Source organism: Colias croceus, chromosome 8, assembly GCF_905220415.1.
Source record: "Colias croceus chromosome 8, ilColCroc2.1".
NCBI classification, from domain to species: Eukaryota; Metazoa; Arthropoda; class Insecta; order Lepidoptera; family Pieridae; genus Colias; species Colias croceus.
This window is the reverse complement of record NC_059544.1, coordinates 3,920,027-3,940,868: the sequence shown is the minus strand read 5'-3', so window position 1 is coordinate 3,940,868 and position 20,842 is coordinate 3,920,027. Positions and strand designations below refer to the sequence as shown.

At 32.3% G+C, this 20,842-nt stretch overlaps 4 protein-coding genes across 4 annotated transcripts; 2 read left to right on the top strand and 2 right to left on the bottom strand.

The window, feature by feature from the left end:
* Positions 1–1,581: 1,581 nt before the first annotated feature.
* LOC123693775 (muscle-specific protein 20-like) lies at positions 1,582–14,471 on the bottom strand. The gene is made up of 4 exons (XM_045638988.1): positions 14,337–14,471; positions 2,585–2,796; positions 2,196–2,316; positions 1,582–1,862 (listed from the first exon to the last, which is right to left on the bottom strand). Exons 1-4 carry the CDS (start codon positions 14,358–14,360, stop codon positions 1,671–1,673), a joined length of 549 nt encoding a protein of 182 aa, XP_045494944.1. The 5' UTR covers positions 14,361–14,471; the 3' UTR covers positions 1,582–1,670.
* On the top strand, positions 4,860–6,433 carry LOC123693777 (myophilin). Its single transcript, XM_045638989.1, has 4 exons — positions 4,860–4,993; positions 5,467–5,666; positions 5,745–5,865; positions 5,944–6,433. The coding sequence occupies exons 1-4, from the start codon at positions 4,988–4,990 to the stop codon at positions 6,124–6,126; spliced, it is 510 nt and encodes a 169-aa protein (XP_045494945.1). The 5' UTR covers positions 4,860–4,987; the 3' UTR covers positions 6,127–6,433.
* LOC123693774 (circadian clock-controlled protein daywake-like) lies at positions 10,919–13,960 on the top strand. The gene is made up of 6 exons (XM_045638987.1): positions 10,919–11,062; positions 11,406–11,498; positions 12,339–12,486; positions 12,761–12,894; positions 12,994–13,143; positions 13,504–13,960. The coding sequence occupies exons 1-6, from the start codon at positions 10,996–10,998 to the stop codon at positions 13,695–13,697; spliced, it is 786 nt and encodes a 261-aa protein (XP_045494943.1). The 5' UTR covers positions 10,919–10,995; the 3' UTR covers positions 13,698–13,960.
* A 4,967-nt stretch (positions 14,472–19,438) lies between the features above and the next one.
* On the bottom strand, positions 19,439–20,623 carry LOC123694066. Its single transcript, XM_045639365.1, has one exon. It carries the CDS (start codon positions 20,621–20,623, stop codon positions 19,517–19,519), a length of 1,107 nt encoding a protein of 368 aa, XP_045495321.1. The 3' UTR covers positions 19,439–19,516.
* Between the last annotated feature and the right edge of the window lie 219 nt (positions 20,624–20,842).

The following is a 20,842-nucleotide window of genomic DNA, read 5'->3' as shown; positions in this document are numbered from 1 at the left end:
CAATTATTAATGGTAATCTTAAAAAAAAATATAATAATTTTCGCCTCGTGGTCGTATTTTTTTATATTCTTTGAGGAGGCTCCCTTTCACATTTCTGGCACTGAGAGACCGGTTACGGTACAAGGTACGGTAAAGTTGAATATCGCGTGCGCTCTTTGGTCGCGTTCGAGCTCGAAAAAACTGAAAAGCAAGTCTCAATAATTCTTATTTCGTATATAACTAAAGTAATAATTGATCTAGAGAAAAAATATCTTGGGATTCGATAGTAAACTCTATTTTCTTACTGTTAACATTTATTTTAGACATAAAGTCCAAGTAAATCTTTAAAAAAATGTAATAATCCTTAAAAAAGGCATAGTTTTTGAATAAAAAATGAATCGAGCGAAAACAATTACGTAGGCTGTCTAGTACCTACATCGAAAGAAAAAGACCCAATAAATCATATACTAAAGTTCCATTTTGATTGTATTTGTGCCTGTTTCAGAATATTAATGCAAATTCACATAAAATTTAGGTAGCTTCCCCTTGGCTTATATTTAGGTAGAATGACCATGGGCGTACGCTCAAGGGCAACAATAAAAAATAATAGGTACTGGCCGTGCCGCCGGCATTTGCGAAGGCCTTTGCGAAGGCATTTGCGAAGGCATTTTCGAAGGCATTTGCGAAGGCATTTGCGATGGCAATTGCGATGGCATTTGCGATGGCATTTTTATTCTACTAAAAAGTAGAAAAAAAGTTCCCACAAAGAATCGTGGGCACTAGAAAAAAAAGTGCCAATGCAAGCTTAGTACCTAGTTAGTACTTACCTAGATAATTCAATGTTTAGATTTGGTTAGGTACCTTCCAGGTCAAAGCCAGGGTGGGGCAGGCGCCCCACCCTGCCCCACCGTGGCTACGCCCATTAGAATGACCTAGCTATATTTTCAACAAAATAAAACACTTTATTTAACAAAGTAATCTTTATTACAATTTGAATTTGAATGAACTTGTCCCTAATAAATTATGTGGTGTAATTACAATTATTTTCCGTTTGATTATTATTTATAAATATTTGACAAAACGTTTATAACATTTTACAATATGTAACAATACGTATTGAAATAAAGTAACAAGAAGGGCTAATCCGTAGGTAAGCATAAATAGTAAATACTATTACGTCTAAATTAATTTTTTTACGAAAACTGATAATAGGTAACAAAAAGAGTAGTTCTTACACTAGAGTATTTTTTTTACACTATTTTAGAAATTTCTTATTCTTTGGTAAGTACATAATATTTGGATTAACTTAACATTACAATAATTATATAAATATTAAATACATTACTAAAAAACGATACCTAGTTATTGTGTTTTTTTAAATAATTAATTCGTTATAAACGGAGAAAATGTAGCCTAAATTAATTTAGGTAAGTAGGTATTCAATAATTTTTCCATAATACAAAATAAACACTGAGTTTAATTAATCATGATAATTATTATATCTACTAATCATAACAGTACATAATATCTATTAATAGTTTCTACATAATAATAATATCATATATTTTATGATAAGGTTATCATAATATAGATTAAAGACCACAGACTAACCATACATATAACATTATATTATAACTATAGCGTATCATAAGCTTAGTCTAATCTCTTGAACGTTCTGCGATCCTAGTACTTCACTTGCCAAGGATGATTTTGCGGGAAGCGCCAAAGTTTTGTCCGGATTGTGACGCCAGCTTATTGGTACCGGCTTGTAATCCAATAACAGATTGACCAGCACGCAAAACGTCTTCGCTGAAATCACGACGGTTTTCTTCAGCTGGTTTGGGTCCGAGGAAGGGGCCGCGCCATTCAGGGTGTTTGTGTGCCTGTAAAATTAACGTAATGAAATTAATTATGCTATTAGTAACTACTTAATAATTAACAAAACTTCTTTCTGAGACTTCATTCTATTTTTCTTTTGTAATCTTACTGTTTTTTTAATGTTATAAAACTATAGGTACCAATAATAGGTATACTGTTCTTTTTAGCAAAAAGATAACGTTAAATTCATTTTACATGACATTCATGATTCAACTCAAATACTTGCAAGCATTTCGAAGCTTTTGTCTGTTAATGTACTTGTGTTTATTAACTATGGGTGGGAAAGGCGAATCTATACAATATTGAATAATAAAATCAAATGAAATAAATGAACTTACTGTTCTGCCAACAGCGTAAATGGTTTGTGTGACAAGAGCGATGTTCTTCTGGTCCCAGAGATCAGTCGTTTGGAAGAGGTCTACATCAGGCACTCCATATTTCACACAAGCTTTTTGGAACCTGTAATGATAGAATTAGGGATGAAAAGCTAAATAGAGCTTAAAATCATACGTATACATTAAGAATTTCTATGTACGACTTCAATGGTATTGTTGGCTTCAGGCTTTCGTTGGTTTCTTCTAATATATATAATTTCGTTTGCAATGCAATGTATGTTTCAGAATATCTTAAATCATTGAAGTGAACAGAATGTATGAAAAACTGAGAAAACATTCGTTTTACAAGATAATTAATGTCTATCTATATTTGAGAAGTTAAAAGAACTCACTGGCTAATGTTATCCATGAATTTGTAGTCACCACCCGACACGTTGACTTTAGAGATGATGCCAGGTTGGAGTCTGTTCATCAGCTTGCAGAGGATGATGCCGTCACGGAGCGCCAGCTCGTAGGGAAGGTCTGAAGGAAACCTTTCGCCGATAACCGCTTCTATCCATCTTTGGGCTTCTTGCTCCTTTTCTGGCTCACGCTTGCCGGCACACTGAAATTAAGAATAATTGATATGGTTTTAAATTTTGAAATATATGCTATAAATTGAAATTTCGGTAGTTTAGAAACGTTTGCATAAAATAATATTTACTGGAATGTATGATAGCCTGAAAGAGTTGGTAGATACAATTATAGGAGACTACCAATCTTCATCTGTATCATCAGACATAAAGCTATGTTGTTATTAAAGATCGAAGGAGAATACGGAGAAAGGATACATTTTTTTTTATATTTGCCTTTTACGAGTTAGCTGATGAGTTGGAATGATTTTTTTTTATCAGTCAATTATCGCATAACTCATTTACACTCACTGTGTCTCCAAGTTTTTTTCTGTGTTGAATAATATGAATTCAATTAGATGCAGAGAGCAAAATACATCATAATATTTTATGTGAGAGTGCACCTTCAGGAATTTATATTTATGAATCCAATATTAATAATTGAAGATTAAAGCCAAAATCCACAATGAGTGGACACTAATAATATGTCACCTCGTATATATTTACTGCGCAGTGACATTGATTTGTAAGAAACGGACATTATATTATATGGTTGGTTGAATTTGAACCTTGGTTTCTTGGAAGTTATAATAGAGACACAAATGATGTGCCTGTCTGTGTTTTTCATTTATAATGAACCTCAAAGTATACTACCGAGGTACACAAGATACAAAAACATATATTTTTTGTCTTAAGTATCTACTTTTAAAAAAATGTAACTTGTGTGAAAAGATAACTATTACGAAATTGTTCATTTCTATGATGAGTGTTATCTATCAACTATTCTTAGTTTACCAGAGAACGACGGATGTTCAAGAATGTAACACTGAATACATTTTTACAGCTGTTTTGTATATAATCCTATTTTATAGTCATTCGGATGACACCAATAATTTGTGGCGGGCGAAATGAAAGGCGTTTATAATTATCTTTAACGTTTTATAAGAATGCACTTATTTTGATTTGCTAAATGAGAATAGTACTTTTTTTTTTAATTGTACAGAAGCTTAATGAGGTTCAGCTTTAGTACTAAAGAATAAAGTTTCGTAGGTTGAAAGGGTGAAAGGCAATAAATATTTTCAGCGAAGACACCTACAAAAATTTCACTCATATTATATTAATAGACAGAAGAAGCAATTGACTGTATTATTGTTGTTATTCATAAAACTTGTCGAGAGAAAAAGTTACACATCAATGACGTTGAATGAGAGCAAACTATACCTAGGTACTTACTCGTGGTTTGATTTATATGCAAATGGTTTTTATCAAGCTCATTCTTTTGGAATACAACAATTGTTCCTTAGCAGAGAAATAATATACATTTGCCTTCAATTGAATTTAACTACATATAAGTAGAGAGGTATTTATAAGAGACGATTATTATAATATCTTACATTTTATATTATGTTGACGTTTCAACTTTCATTATTTATACTTATTTTTGAAACTATTCCGAGACCGCATTATTTTTCTACAGAAATGAATAGCCGGAAATTGCATTACGATGGATTTCAGTCCAAAAATAATATCAAAATTAGGACAGCTTCTGGAAGAACGAATAAAACATTTTGTTACTAAAATACACATCATAAATGAGATCATGAATGAAATGAAAAGACGTTTGTTTATTTGCTTCTTGAAATTGTTTAAAGGAAAATTTCTGATGTAGGTATACATAAGATGTACATAAGTTCTTCATAAGTTGTGAGAAAGGATAATCAATTTGAAACAAAACAGAACTATAATTCCTGATCATAATAATTTATTTCAATAATTTTTACCTGTAAAGTTTTAAGTAAAATCACTAATTTTCCCGCTATTTACAATCATGTTAAGATTCTCCTCGTTAAGTTTAAATCTTTCCTATATCTATGACGTTGATATTTAACAAAAAAAAAATAATCCTCGCATTAAAAGCTTTCAAAAAATCGATAGAAAGATGTTTATTTTTGTACATCCAGTTAGCAATGAAATATTACATCCGGAATCGACGATCATGCTATCGTAAACTGAAAAGCAATGTCGTAATGACTATAATTACGTACTCCTATGTGCAAAAGTTTGAAGTAAGGCGGGTTGACGTACACGCGGTAGATCTGGGCGGGCGGCAAACGCAGTTCACTTCTTGATACCGCTCTGAAAACTCGTTTCAAGTGTTCTCCAGCAAACTTTGTGACTTACAAAATGCCTGTAAGATTTCTGTCGTGTCATTTCTTAGTTCTTTACTGCTTATATACTTTTGATATTGATTTTACATTGTAGTTTTATTAACTTGTTAGTTTTGGACGGTGATTTGAAGTTTGTTTATATTTTGTATTTATTTACCGTTATTTGTACTTAATGATTTAGAGAAAAAAGTTTTTTTGATGCTATTAACAGTCATACGTTGTCATAGATTAATGTTTGAGAGCAATGCCGTTTGAGCGTTACAAAAGTTAATGATACGCAGCTGTGGTGTTCTCTCGATCCTTTAATCTCGAAAGCTTTCCAGACATCCATCTTCACGAGATAGGAGATGTATGTTTTCGTTACGAAATGTTATTTTCGGAGATGATTCTGGAATCCGCTCGTTTACCATCAAACGACTTGGCACTGGAGTGAATATTTTATGGCCAGTGTTCAAAATTGTTTTATAGACGTTTCTATAAACATTGTGTTTCCAGGCCAGGAACAAGGAACAGGAACAAGAGGTCCTTACTTGGATCGCCGCCGTGATTGGCGAGCCTCTTCCCAATGGAGCTTATGAGGACATCCTTAAAGACGGAGTTATCCTCTGCAAATTGGCTAACAAACTGTCACCTGGATCCGTGAAGAAAATCCAGGAGAAGGGTACCAACTTCCAGCTCATGGAAAACATTCAAAGGTAGTGCCAAATCTATGCAATAATAACAAAAATTTATAGCGCAAAGGAAATGAAGACTAAATATAATTATATTCACAGATTCCAGGCCGCTATCAAAAAGTACGGAGTGCCAGAAGAAGAAATTTTCCAAACAGCTGATTTGTTTGAAAGGCGTAACATTCCACAAGTGACATTGTGCTTGTATGCATTGGGCAGAATTGTAAGAATTTTCCCATAGATTTATTGATGTAAACAATCTACTTTCAGATTAATTTAATGTGATAATGTTTATTTATAGACGCAAAAGCACCCCGAATGGACTGGGCCTCAATTAGGTCCTAAAATGGCGGACAAGAATGAACGCACATTCACTGAGGAACAGCTTCGTGCTCACAACGCAGAGCTCAATCTGCAGATGGGGTACAACAAGGGTGCCTCTCAGGCCGGTCTCGGCTCCTTTGGCAACACCCGCCACATGTAATCTCTTGTCAACAAGTCTCCAAAGCTATGTCGACATTTTCTAAAGATCAGTATTTTTGAGAAATTCTATTCAATTTGTATTTGTCTGTCAACGGCGAAGCGAATGCTTCTAGTTTCTCTATTAATTTTAATTTATTTTGCTTACGAACGTGTATGTTTGTTATCGCTTGTTCTGTTATAATGTGGAAAGTAGTAGAAGTTTAAAGGAATTAGATTTATCTAACGAGTACCTTGACTAAGACTTTTTATCTAATAGTATTTTGTAAATATTTTTTTTACTATTAAATATTATAACAAACTTTTTTAAATGCTGTTTTTCATTTCGCAATACCCACAATAAAACAAACTACACAACTATGCAACAACGTTAAAAATAAATAATCATTGTATGAATTTTACTGTGATGTTTTACATTGTAGATTTCAACATAAACTTTGTGTTTGTTGCGCGTTTTCTGGCGTCCGTCTATATAAATAAATACTATGATTAGTGTTCGCTCAAGTGATGCCAAATACTAAATTATAAAATTTGGAGTGCTTTATTATAAATGACGTCCCTTGGCCTGATTAGAAACTGTTATGCATTCAAGAGCGCGGAAATAGAGTGAACGCTTCATTGAAATTGTTACTTGTAATAATTAATGTAATATTAAACACCCACACTTCTATTAATTTAAATTCTGGAGCATAAGATGACATTACAAAGATAAAATTATATGAGAAAAGTGGTGATGACTACAATATTTGTTAACAGGTATAATTTAACCATAATTACTAGTTAAGATCCATCAACAGGCAACCTTGAAATTAACCTTATAATATCAGGTTACATATCTAAAATGTCCAGTAATAACATCTATGCATTCCGATTTTATCAAATTTTCATGATTTTCTCCCTCTATTTTTTATAATGACTTTCGATTATTATAAGCTTTAATTACGAAAATATTATCAGTTATAAATAAAGATTCGTTGTTTATTAATACGAGACTTTTTTCACAAAATTAAACTTTTTAACGAGTTCATTCATAGGTTTTTCACACAATAACGATAGAGCTAACATATTAATGTTGTCTTCACACGATTTATGACATTTACGATCTCTGCTGTGATGCTGTTAGGGATAAATATAATATAATTTACACTGTAATATAAACGCTTAAGAAATTTTGTATGGAAACTTTTAAAGCTTAATGTGCTGTTAAATATTCAGGCAAATACATTCGATTAGGTATGACATAAAATTGCGTTAATACAGAATATCTAGTAGATACAAATTACAACGAAGTTGATTTATATTATGAAATCTTATGATATTTCGTTAATCTTGTGTTAATTTAACATGACAAATAATTGTTAAATGAATGATTAATGAATTGTTTTTGGTTTTGAGAAATATGCCATTGTAGAGCCTAAGGTAGAGCCTAATAAGTCAAGAGATTATGCTGTAGCATTCGGTACATTTAAAACTTCTTAAATAATTCAATTATATCGTTGTAATACTCTCTTTCAATCGCTTTAATTAAATATAGAATTAAAAATATACCGGTCGTATTCATAACGTCCTCCTTTTTTTGAAGTCAGTTAAAAACAGTATATTCAATAAACAAAACTAATGTTTTACACAAGTGACAAGAGCTAGGAACTATCCAAGTGCAATTATTTATTAATCTATTTTAAGACCTTTCATCGTTTAATTGTTTACAAATATTATATGTAATTATATCACTTTAAATTCTCACAGCAAATTAGTCATGTAATGACACCTGGCTATGACTCAATAGGTACGTGTGACAGTATCGTCAATCAACACTGAGATATAAGCTATTTCGGATGCGGGGGTCGTTAAACTAAATCATTAGGGTTTCTATAAATGGACATACACATTATTTAAAAGGATAGAAGGGAAGATACCTTATAGATATTATGATCTTAATGGTCATTTTGTCAATATGATTTTTTTTCCAAAAAATGGAAACTTGGTCAACTCTCTTTTATTTAATTAGCTGTACTGCAGCACCGCAGTATCTATTTTGAAACATGAACCTATCGAATCGTATTTCTTTTATCCCTCCATGATATGTTTATTTTTGTGTAGATGCGCTAGGTCTAATGCAACTTTCAAAAATAAAATCAAGGTTTTTCCTAATCTACAATTTGATAAAATCCCGAATACAAAAATTGAAAAAAAAATCACATCGAATTTTGATACGCTTCACCCCAATAGGTGAAATTAAACAAGTATACTCAGTAAGTTGTTGATAATTATTGAACAATTAAAATTGCCATAAATAAGTAGGTAATGTATATATATATTAAAGATTGAAGGAAAGATTTTACTAGTTCAAACCGCGTGAAGCCAAACCAGCAAGTAGGTATCTATGAATGAGGTTCAGTCTGTAGAGTACGAAAATAAACAGTTTTATGATCTGACTGGTTGTAATGTGGTATCTGGCTTTAGACATACCTAATAAATTAAAATATTTTGTGGTATTTTGCGCTTTATTTGAAAACCGCATTCGTGGAATCGTCTTTTTGTCTATTCAATTTCGTATTTATGCAAATTAATTTATCTCTGTCCGTCTGTGCGTTTTCATGCCTTGGACGCTACTGGGATTTGGAAATAGATGGATATTGTTAAAATCGATAATTGACATCTAGGAAAATTAAGAATTTATCAACGATAAAAAAATAAAATGATCGAATAAAAGTTGAATGCTTGAAAACGGTAATACATTTAAAATGTACCGGTGCGCGATTAAGCGTTTTTTAATGAAATTATCATTATTCACTTAAACATACAATAAAGACTGTATAAGGATTACATAAATAGGAGTTAGTTATTATCCAGAATTACGTTAATTTCTAGTTCCAGAAAGAGCGGCTGCGCGTGGGCCTGCAGGCACGATCCATTTTTTGTTTATCTTGACCAGGCGCCAAGAAAAGAGCACTAGTTTAATTTATACTAAAACATGACATAAGCCTTGACATACGAACATTTGTTAACTAATTGCAGCCATTCATCGCCCTAAATACTTTTCAAGGTCTTGAATAGGACTCCTAATTTGATGCAGATGCAATTCTAAGTGTCTGTTTAACATAATTGACTAGCGATTAGAATGTATTTATTTGTGATTAATCTGTGCAATTAAACAAGATTAGTGTGGATTTTTCAATGTTAAAATTAACGGTTTTTATTCAGTGTACGTATACTATACCTGTATGAACAAGAATCATTCATATGCAGTCCTTTTATTTGGTCCGGTTAATCCTTAAAGCTACAGCTAGCTGCTTTGATAATATATTGAGGATTTATTTCAGTTCCTATCTTTTTGTTCCAGCTGTAAATTGAGTTAAACTCGAATCTAAAACAGTTTATATGTAGCTTGAAATCTGCCTACTAGAGCGATTCAAAAACTTGTCATAAAATTTAAGGGTCATTTTTACCAGATATCCAGGAGTTTCTACGATTGCTAACATTGCTATCATAATAAACATCCTCGAATGGAATCATTTAACAAACAAAATATAAGCAAATATGAATTAACATAACCTCTTAACGAAGTCAAGCATTGTTGCAAGACAGATTTGCATCTCTGTCCTTTACCCTTTGTAGACTTTCGTAAGAGACGCGACAGCATTCACCGCTCAAGGCCGCTCACTTGCAGGCATTCTCCGCTACCCTCTCCATAGAAACTTGGATATATACAAAACTATGATATTAGAATAGAAGAACAATAGAACTGCAATTAATAGACGCAGGAAAGAGTATATCAGGCTAGCAGGAATTGCGCAGTTGCTACGCGAATTAAAATATCATCCGATACTGAAAAAAAAAAATTCTTCTGTAATTCTGGCTCATAATGAATATTTTTTCCTTGAACATAGAAACGAAACAGATTATATTATATCGTTATTACGTTGACTGTCTTCATAATACCACATTAATACAAGAAAAACTAACGATGTCAAAGACGTAGAAAAATGTGAGTAAATCGTCGGTACAGTTTGTTTTAACTTCATTGTGAGACAGTGAGAGCATTACATAAGGGCATATACACTTATAGTTATAAAATGAAATCCATTTGCGACATCTACCCGCGTTCAAGGAATTGATGATACGGAACGAACGTAACAATTTAATACGGTTTGTGGGTTTGCATTACGATTGCACTACTTAGATAGACCAGTTTAACTTGATATACAGGAATTGTGCGTTTGGACGTGGCTACTGTTTCGGGCCAAGTCCTTTTAAAGGTTCTTCCAGTGTTTAGAAAATGATATCTGCATATTGCATACTGTTAGTAAGGTGATTGCGACATCGATGCAGCTGTAATATGCAGCCGTCTTGGTATTTCAAAATTCAAAATAATTAGCTGGACCAAACTGCCGACTAGGATTTTTTTGGAAATTTTATCGTGTAATAATTATTGTAGAGCTACATTAACGAATCACTCTACCCTCTAGAATCACGTTTTATAGACATGATGCTATTAAATAACCAGAAAGGGGTTTATTGGGTATATGATAGTTCAAATTTGCACTTGAGAATAATGACAAAGTATTTTTCATCACAACAACAAAATCCCTGTAATGCTTGATAATTGAACAAACCTTCTCAATTACTCATTCAATCAATATAATTATAACGCCCATTATTTCACAGTCACATACGAAACGTCTACCATAAGAATACCTTGTCACAAATAGCATAAAGAGGACAAAGTTTAAGTTTTGTTTACGAAGCCAACAATTGCATGGCCCCACTCCACAGAGCGTTGCAGTAACATAACAAGTCGCTGATTTAGTCTCAAACCACCACCTCGGGCAGCTAGCTCGAGGTTCTCTCACATAACAGTCTTTACCACATCATGAAGATAATAATACTTTTAGTTTCAGTGCTCTATAGTTCTACCGCAGAACATTATAAGACGAAGCGTAAGTACACATTGTTTTGCATTTACGCCATTTCTCGACCCACTTGTACCAAAATAAACAAATGACCGGCATTTTGGATTTTGTAACGACATTGTATATAATATAATTTGCATTTTGCACCATATATTTTATTTAAAGTCCTTGTAATAAGATGATGTATACACTCAAAATATTTTCAGCAATTGGTTGTGCCACGCCAGCCATGTTCGGATAGCACAAATTTCATGAATTTCATTTTTTCCATCTATAAACCAATTTTACATGAAAGCTATTTCAAATATTTCACAAATTTGCTCAGAAGTATTTAATTTGTATCTGAAACTATTTTTATTTTGCTTTATAGCGAGCTTCGTGAAAACATGTTCATTAAGTGACCCAGACTTTGACGATTGTTCCCAAGAGGCCGTGCAATCACTCTTCAATGCTTTAGGACCTGGTAAGTTTTTCTTCTGGGTTAAGCGAATATGTAATACGGCAATTTATGTTATTAGTGACTAATATTAATACGTAAGTAGCTGCAACATTACTTGGTCAGCATAGTAGGTGTTACACAAGTTAAACGTGTTTGTTGGTTTAACCTCCTCATGCGTGCTGTGCTCCTATTACTTTTTAATTTAAACAAATTTATTTATTAAGTTTTTTTTAATACATAAATAAAAAATATACATAGAATATAACATAGACAAGTAACAAGCAAATAACCAAACAATTTCGATCTTTCCAGAAAAACATTTTAATTTTATTGTCATTTACGTCATTTAAACATTGAATTTGGTAAGATTGAAGACAATTCGAATTGTCGAATTCGAATTTATTGTGTAAATTAGTAGAGATGAGAAAAAATAATTTCTGCTTGGCCAGGCAAATATTATAAATTTATGATTTATGTACTTATAAAGTTTTTTTTTGTTTTTATAAACGAATACATAAATAAAGGAAACAATCTGAAAATGCTTAATTTTACCGTACTAGTTACTAACCACATATCTACGTACCTAGCCTCAATTACGAAACAAGCCTATCTATACCTGCGGAAAGCGAAAGTTACAAGTATTTAATATTTTATCAATAATATAAATTTATATTATTTGAAATAACAATAAATGCTTTGTGACATAGGGGGCTAGGAGTATAAAAACAATCAAAATTTTTTTTCAAGCGCAGGACCTGCCCTAATTATTTGTTTATTTGTTCCGTATTAATTGTACTGATATTTTTCAACGATATGTCACATAACGATGACATAATAACTAAACGAAGTGTGAACTCATTACAGGCCTGCCAGAAATCGACCTACCCTCATTAGATCCTCTAAAAATACCGAAAATTAGGATTTTACAGGGAGAAGGCCCAGTTAACGTAAATGCTGCTCTTGATGATGTTATAGTTACGGGTTTCGGCAAGACCATCGTACTATTGAGTCAGTGAGTAAAGTTGTTCATATCTATGCGATCCTGGTACTCAGGCAACTGTTTGATCGACTGACGTGGATAGATCGCAATCTGTGTTCCACAAACAATCCGTTCGTTACCGACGCTATCCGCCGATTCTCTTACCATAAAATGAAATCATGTTTCCAATAAACAAAAAGAGTCTTTCTTTGAAATTATTGACATTATTCTATTATTTTATTATATTGTGAGTTTGTAAACTTAATTACTGGAGTAAAATGTTATTTTTTTTTATTTATAATTTCAGAGTTGACAGTAAGACGTACGACTTTTACACGAAAGTAAGAGTTCCAAAAATAAGAATACAAGGCACATACGACTTAAAAGGAAAAATTTTGCTAATACCATTGGTCGGTAGAGGCAAATGTTGGTTTGAGCCGAGTACGTATTTAATTTATTTAGATATTAGAACAATAACAATCCATTACGATATTTTTTTACACGTTGGAGTCATTGGATTCATAATAATTTATGTTTCAGGTAACATGACAATAGACATAGTGAGCGATGTAAAGTTATACGATAAAGGCGGATTTACTTTTTTTAACGTAACTCAAGTTCATGTTAAATATAATATTGGGCTGTTAAAACTATACATGCACAACTTATTTGATGGAATCTCTTCTCTCGGTAAGTCGGGACAATAATATGACTGGAGCGCCATCTAGTGGATAAAAGATGCATTAATACAAATAAAAGTATCATCCTCGCACGCGGCATTCATGTTTTAATTTTACTATTCTCCAATAGATGTCAGCACAATAGACGCATCTTTTGTTGTTCATGTAATCCTGGTACTAGTATGTTACAAATTGCAACGATTGAGACCGACCTTTCCAAAGTTGCAAATTTTTTATTTAATAATTAAAATAAAACACTAATAACAAAAGTTTTATTACGAATTTGATGGTTTAAAATCTTAACAATGATCAGTGCAAATGTGTGTTATTGTTATACATATACATATTTTTATTGATTTTTATTTTTCAGAGGAAAGCACGAACGCCTATTTAAATGCCAATTGGAGACCCGTGTCGGAGTCACTGAGACCAATTCTAACAAAAACAATTGAAGATATTTTACTTGGCTTTATGCAGCAAATATTCCACAATTTACCGGCTAAATTCATGATTGAAGATATAAAAAGTAATAATTTATTCAGCAAAAAGGATGAAAAAGAATAATTAACAACAAGTATTTTAGTTAAATTAGTAATTTACTTCATTGTCACAACTCAAAACAATTTCTTGTCTTCTTTCTGCATTTTTTCGTATTCAAGAATATTATGAAGTTCAAAAATATTATTAAAATTGCAAATATACCTATTTGTACTAATTCGTACTTGACTGCTATAGATATAAGATTATTTTTTAAGGTTATGCCTACTTTTGTAAATAATACGCTGTAGTTATAATCTCTCTTTGTATAATTTAATTTCAATAATAGTATTATCTAATTTAATATATTTAATGTAAAACGACTAAAAAAATAGTTTCTTATTTCTAAAATTATTTCAAACGTCCCGATTTTACGACTACACGTGCTGTTTATACCTGAAGCTTTCAGGTAAACATGCCAAGGTCACACAAATTACCTACTCATCCAGATTATTTACTTTCAAAAATAGACTGAACAATAAACATACCTATTTATCCCCTTAATTTTTATTAAAAATAAACCACGTTATCTTTTATTTGAGTACATAATGAGAAAAATATTTTTTGAAATTGTCTTTTAAAATAATTCAGTTTAATTATTTTCTTTACATACTTATGGATGCTACAATAATGAATTGGTAAATAATACATTATTCATGCATTTACCTGCCAAATAGGACGACCAGGCATTTTTAGGAATTTTTCTCTGAAACACTAGCACTCACAATTCACACGCGCGCGTTTTGGCACGTCAACCACTAGATGGCTCTCTTGCAAAAGTGAAGAACAAAATAAGCTGTACTGAGTCATCTAACCTGTTTTATATGGGGCCGCAAAGCGCCTATAGATGTGAATACTGGTGAGAACGGACATTACGCAGAAACAGGCAAACGATACCCAAAATATCTCTTTACGTAGAAAGCCCGTATTGATGGAATAAACTGTTATGGAAATTACTCAACGTATAATAACACAACACAACTGAATGGCATACGAAAACAACGGCCCAAAATTTTCATAATGGATAACGTGTACTTGGGTAACACTTTACAATTAATATATTATGTAGTAGATATTTACTATGTACCTTTATCCTATCGCCCATCAGAGGTATGATTTTGCTTTCAAAATTTAATTCCAATAGGTAATATTTATTAAAGAAGATTCTGATTCTGAAGCAGTACAATTGAGATACCATTTTTCATGATATGTAATGAAATCAAAAATCATAGTGAAAACTCAATGATAATCACAATTACCTATTATTAGCTTCCGGTAAATTTATAGCAGCAGTTTTTCTATAATTGAGTTAGCAAAATTCAACAGATGTTCAACCGTTGAAATCGGCGTAATATAAATAATTATATCAAAGATTTGCCCTAGGTATTCGATAATTTCTATTTATAAGAAAGATTGACCTCTGAAAATAGAACAAGGTTGTAATTTACAAGTTTAATTTTGTGTTATTTCTATAGTGGTGTTATAAAAATTATCTTTGTTCACATTATTAGATAGTGAAACATTTCGCACGTTTTGAAGATGCCAACTGTTTTTTAATGGTCAATAAATTTTTGATAAATCTCAGTGATTAATACTATAAATCTAGGAAAGGAATTAATACATCAATTATTATTAGGTTATTAGAAGTTCTTTTGTGTACAATATTATGAAAAAAGTAGTCTATCTCACCATTTTTTAATGTGCAAATTTCTAATTCACCTTTGAAAAACTAGTCAAAGAAATAATCTAGTAGTACAAATTTAAAAAATTAGAAACAGTTATGTTCCATCTTAGGACACTGTTTAAAACTAAATATATGAAAATAGGTACATAAATAATTGTTAATATTAGAAACAAATGCATAAACATCTACAGCTATGGGAGGTGCTACATTGACGTCTTAACGCAGAACTAATTCCATTGCGGAAAATATAGAGTTATAAAGGTCTTTCAGCGCCATCACTGCAACTTTCCCCTGGTATATTTTGTATATCTGACTAACAATAAAGTACTATACAAAATTGGAGGAAAACGGATACAAAATTGTTATTTTCTTTGTCATGCTCATGCCCACTTCACAATATCACGATCAAATCTTGTGCCAATTCGAAACGACTAATTAAATTAATAAATTACTTTAATCTCATGTATTATCATTAATTTATTAATTCATAAACTTTATATTCTATTTAAAACACAGAAATACACAATGTTTACATTGTAAAGTGCCGATATAATTATAGGTTACATAGATTTCGGCCACAACCTTTCAATAATGCCAACGTACGTCATTAATAATAGCCGACCACGACTTATCGCTCCGTTACGAAATGCAACAGGTTTTGTATGCAGAATAATTGCATCAGATCACTCCTACATTCTCTGCAATCCTTGTCCAACAAGTTCCTGGTAAGGTAGACATTCAAGACAAAGAAAATTATTTTACTAGTGAAAAGTTTTCCTTGACGATTAATTTATTTAGTTCGTTCATTAATTTGAAAAATTCTTTTGTTATTGTTAAAATCCATATGAGATACAGAGAATAAGTTTTGAAACGAAACATTTTTGATTATAAACTAACCCAAAAATAAAATAATTGTAAGCTGCAAGTCTGTACTTAAATTTTTTGGGACATTTTCTTCACCTACAATTAAATGTCGAAGACGATTTTTCCTAACTCTAACAAGTAACAACAGTTCGCAGCAACCATAGAGAGAGGTTAGAGTGTAAACTGTTACAATCAAGATCACCAGGCTATTGACCGAGTGACGAGCGATGACCCAGAGAAGGGTGCTCCGAAGGGGATAGGGCCCCTTTGGTGTCGTTCACAAAAGGAACATTAACTAGGACTGCATAAATGTTGAGAGATTGTGGTGCATACATGCACTTTGCACCGAATGTGCGTGACGTCACCCAGTTCTCATTGTATTGTTTGATAGAGCACTTTTCAAGTATTTCTGTTCAATTTGTTTTGCTCACGCCGCATTACACGTCTGTTGACATGATAAATCTTGTCACTCTCATGTTTCTTTATTATAGTATCTAGTTTCGAAAAATTTTCGTATCATCATAATATTTTTTTTTCTAAACTTGTGGAGTGAAACCGTGTACATGCCTAGATTTTTTACACATCATGTATAATTGTTATTGTTATCGTACATGGCACGCTGTTTAATTCAATTACATAAATAATTACTTTCACCATATAAATAATTAAGATAAAACAATTAAAAACAATTTGACGACGTGATTCAAATCTAAATTATCACTAATTGTAGGTACTTTGTCTATTTTATTAAAATAAAACGAGAAGCAAACTCGTAGAAGATTGAAGAATTAATGAGAGATTGAATTAAAGATGTAGAAACATTTGATTAAATTATACAAAGAAATTAAAAGCCACTAGTAACAGGAGAAGAAAATGTAAATTTGCTTCACCTCATTTTTTATGAAACTCATATAAGTTTACACAACATCCAGTATATTAGTCAGACGCGTCTATTTTTGCCACCATCCTCAACTATGTGTAACGCGGGCGAAGTAACGGCCGTTATAGCGGATTCCGTTATTAAAAATAGGCTTTGAAAATGTTTTTGCAACGCCTCCCACGAACGGCTGAAAATAATTTTTCGGTGTACCTGGCAACTAAAACTGGCAAAAGTAAACGTTGAATCACTATTTGGAAAATTCCAGAAGGAATTTTTGAATATTTTACGGTGATTGGTGAAAGATTGACGTGTCTCCAGAATGTTCTGTACCTTCAACCTCGTGGAGCAAGTACTTAATGTTTCAGTTCAAGATTGTTACGAGAATAGCCCTCTGAATGTGATGCTTAAAATAACACCATCCCACTGGTCGTATTCACGTATGCTTTGACAGATTAGTCATCCGTCAAACATGCTAGTTAACGAATTATCCAAAATGTATTTGAATGTTAAATTGCACGAGATAAGTAGATCTTTAATACGAAAATCAAGAAAAAAATACGACACGATACACTTTTTAAATTACTACAAGAAGAAAAAAAAAATCAAGAGAACCTAGTATTATTTTCCCCACTTCCCCACACTAGCCTCGAGCTAACTGCAGAATCCAAATTTTATATTATAATAATGTTTAAACTCATGATAAAAATTGAAATACCCTTGAAACCATTACTTTATAAAATAAATTTAAGATATCGAACCTGAGTAGTGTGTATACTATAATATAAAATAGAGTAAAAGCACGGATAACTAAAAAACCTAAGTAAAAAACACAATTACCTACAAAAGTAGTAGAGCGGAGAAGCGACAAACAAAAGACAAGCAAAAATGTCCTTTTCTTTAGTGTTAAATGTTATAACCACAGTATTACCATATTTCCTATAATATTGTAATACTGTGGTTGTAAAATACTAGCAGTAGATGATATACCTAAATGAAACACAAAAAAATAAACTCGTAGGGAAGATATTATTATGTTTGCTCAATATTAAAATGAGCATTCCTAGAAGTAGATACATAAAAATTAAATTAGCAAGATTTTTTTTAAATAGTGAAAAATCCATCCATCAAAGTTCCTTGGATTGCCGTTGTTTCTTTTGAATTTATATCGGCATGCTTGGAACGTGGGCGTCCGTAAGTGGAGAATCTGGAGCAGGCAGTTACGATCGCCGCGTACTAGGATATCATAAACTTGAAGTGGCTAAATACATGACAATGATAATAAACACGCTATCTAGTGCCTAATGGAAGTATTACGAACTTGTTATTGTTGCTAGTTGACACAAGATGGCATTATTACTAAAGAAATAATAGAGAATATAGAATCAGCGCCATCTATATTTTTAATGCGGACAAGGTGTTTAATAAAAAACTTATAGTCTACACTAATAATATTATAAAGAGGAAAACTTTGTTTGTTTGTTTGATGAAACAATTGGAAAACAATTTCAAGCTAAATTCTTAGTTTGAGTTCGATAGTCTTTAACCGTATGATTATGGAATTGCAATCTTTCCTCAATTTTAACTTCGGCTTGAATGACGTCAGTCATTCCAATACATACCTACTTACAATAACATTTTTTTTGCAATAGAAAATTTAAATAGTAGGTAGACAGGTGGTAGGTAGTAGTCCCATCGATAAAGCGTCTCGACAGTGGGGTTTTAGACGGTAAGATTTCCCAAAAGAAAAAACAAAAGATAGTAGAGGTTTGTTTTCTGAGAAAAGTTTTGCTGGTACCATTATGTGAAATAAAACGAGATCTTGTCTAAGACAGTGAATTTATTCGCTATCAATAAAATTACGATACTATGTACATGTTTGTCATTAATAATTTTATTAATTATTATTAATTAATCGCTTACAGCCAAATCAATAATTCAGAAGATGTGCTTACTGCTTATTAAGTAAATACTACGTTGGTAGATAATACTGATAATAATAAATAATAGACATTGCTTACAAATAACACTATTTTATGTAAATGAAATTTTAAAGCATATTAATTACTCAATGACTACGTTTATAATTCACAAATATTACTGGAATTATTTAAATAATACGATTTGCATTATTTCTAATAACATAATAAATAGTTATAATTTATATTATTGCTTCCAACACGTATTGTTAAATAATGTACAGATTTATTTCCTAATTATTTAAAATATAGTAGAAACAGCATGATATATGTACTAAAACTTATTTTACATTTGGAATGATTGATATTATGACTAGTGTACAAGACTAGAACAATGTATTACTCTACATGTAAGCCAATATAAAAGAAAATAAGTATTTATTTACAAATAAAAAAGTTCGTAATATTATACACCATATTTTTTCATCGATTCGCCTTTATTTTATACAAGTTCGTCATAGCTTCCGTGGAATTCTTGAGCTAAATCATCATTTTCGAATGTTTCCTTTTGGCAAATTATCTCTTTTTGTGCAAGAAGTCTATCACAATCGTTCAAGCGTCCAAGCAAAACTTCATAAACACGTGTCATTGATACAACTTTTTCCTTGCATGAAGGGTCTCTTTCAATGGCGAAAAGGCGTGAATCCAGCAATTTTATCGCGGCTACGATGTAGTTTCTGAGCGTTTTCGTTTTATGCTCGCTGCTTATGCGCTCAAGGAAAGCACAAACTTGTCTCTCTCCACACAGGAGGACATCAACATCATACGCCAGTGGTGAGTGCTGTCGATGTAAGAACGCGATCAATCGTTTTGCGTATCGCCGGTATGTTCTGTAGATTTTCCGTTTTCTGGCTCCAAGCGTTCGACCCATAGCCATCGTTTTCTTCATGTCATCAATTACCGCTTTGTAGCCTGCGTCAATTTTGGAATCAAATATATCTTGTAACCGTGTTTCTACTGGTTGTAATTCATATGGAGATGGTGATGGTGGCAGTGACGGTGACGACGGCGGAGGTGATAGAGGCAATGAACTGCGAGCACTGTCTTCACCCTCGCTTGATTCACTGGATACGCGACTTTCAACTGAACTGGTTTCTGGCACAGAGTACGGTCTAGCTCTGGTTCTTGTTCTTTGAACACGTGCTGGTCTCGGAGCTGTTCTTGCATTATAGGCTGTTAGAACATTCGCATCCTGCTCTGTTAGGGGACGACTTCGTTGAGTTGCAGCTAAAGGTATGATTCTTATTTTGACTAGTGCATAACTTTGGTGTATTTTTGCTCTGATCCGTGGATCGTCGTAATCGGACCCCCAAAGATCTCTAATAGCTGATTCTTTCAAATAGCGGACTTGGCAAAGTTCACCGTTGAAGAAACGTTTACGTTGTTGTTCATTGAGAGCGTCTCGTTCGGCTCCAGTCAGTCCGTGTATTTTGGTGAGATGATCAGGTAATTTTCCATATGTGAAGCGAGCGCAATCTTCAATCGGACAAGGTATGTTGGCGTGGTTCTGTTTCTTGGTACGAGCACCGGCGGTTGTCGGCGCACTCATTTTTTATGATCTGTAACAAAAGTAAAATTATTTTAAGTATTTAAGTGTGTATTATCTAATTTATAGTTATAATTCCCCTGCTTCCTTGCTTCGTGATATTATTATATTATTAAATGTAAGATAATAAATAAATAGAATATCCAGCAGTCCATGCTCCGAACTGTTATTACAATAAACATTTCTATATTAGAGAGAGTTAATTTATTTAGAGTATGTTTA

Bases quoted from the DNA above. Each gene is read 5' to 3' on its own strand.
- LOC123693777 (XM_045638989.1), top strand. The intron at 5,667-5,744 runs GTAGTGCCAAAT...TTATATTCACAG, and splicing joins CTCATGGAAAACATTCAAAG to ATTCCAGGCCGCTATCAAAA. The intron at 5,866-5,943 runs GTAAGAATTTTC...GTTTATTTATAG, and splicing joins TGTATGCATTGGGCAGAATT to ACGCAAAAGCACCCCGAATG.
- LOC123693774 (XM_045638987.1), top strand. From the start codon at position 10,996: ATGAAGATAATAATACTTTTAGTTTCAGTGCTCTATAGTTCTACCGCA. The intron at 11,063-11,405 runs GTAAGTACACAT...TTTGCTTTATAG, and splicing joins AGAACATTATAAGACGAAGC to CGAGCTTCGTGAAAACATGT. The intron at 11,499-12,338 runs GTAAGTTTTTCT...AACTCATTACAG, and splicing joins CTTCAATGCTTTAGGACCTG to GCCTGCCAGAAATCGACCTA.
- LOC123693775 (XM_045638988.1), bottom strand. From the start codon at position 14,360: ATGCCTGGTCGTCCTATTTGGCAG. The intron at 2,797-14,336 runs GTAAATGCATGA...TCTTAATTTCAG, and splicing joins CTGGTCGTCCTATTTGGCAG to TGTGCCGGCAAGCGTGAGCC. The intron at 1,863-2,195 runs GTAAGTTCATTT...TTAATTTTACAG, and splicing joins TTTACGCTGTTGGCAGAACA to GCACACAAACACCCTGAATG.
- LOC123694066 (XM_045639365.1), bottom strand. From the start codon at position 20,623: ATGAGTGCGCCGACAACCGCCGGTGCTCGTACCAAGAAACAGAACCAC.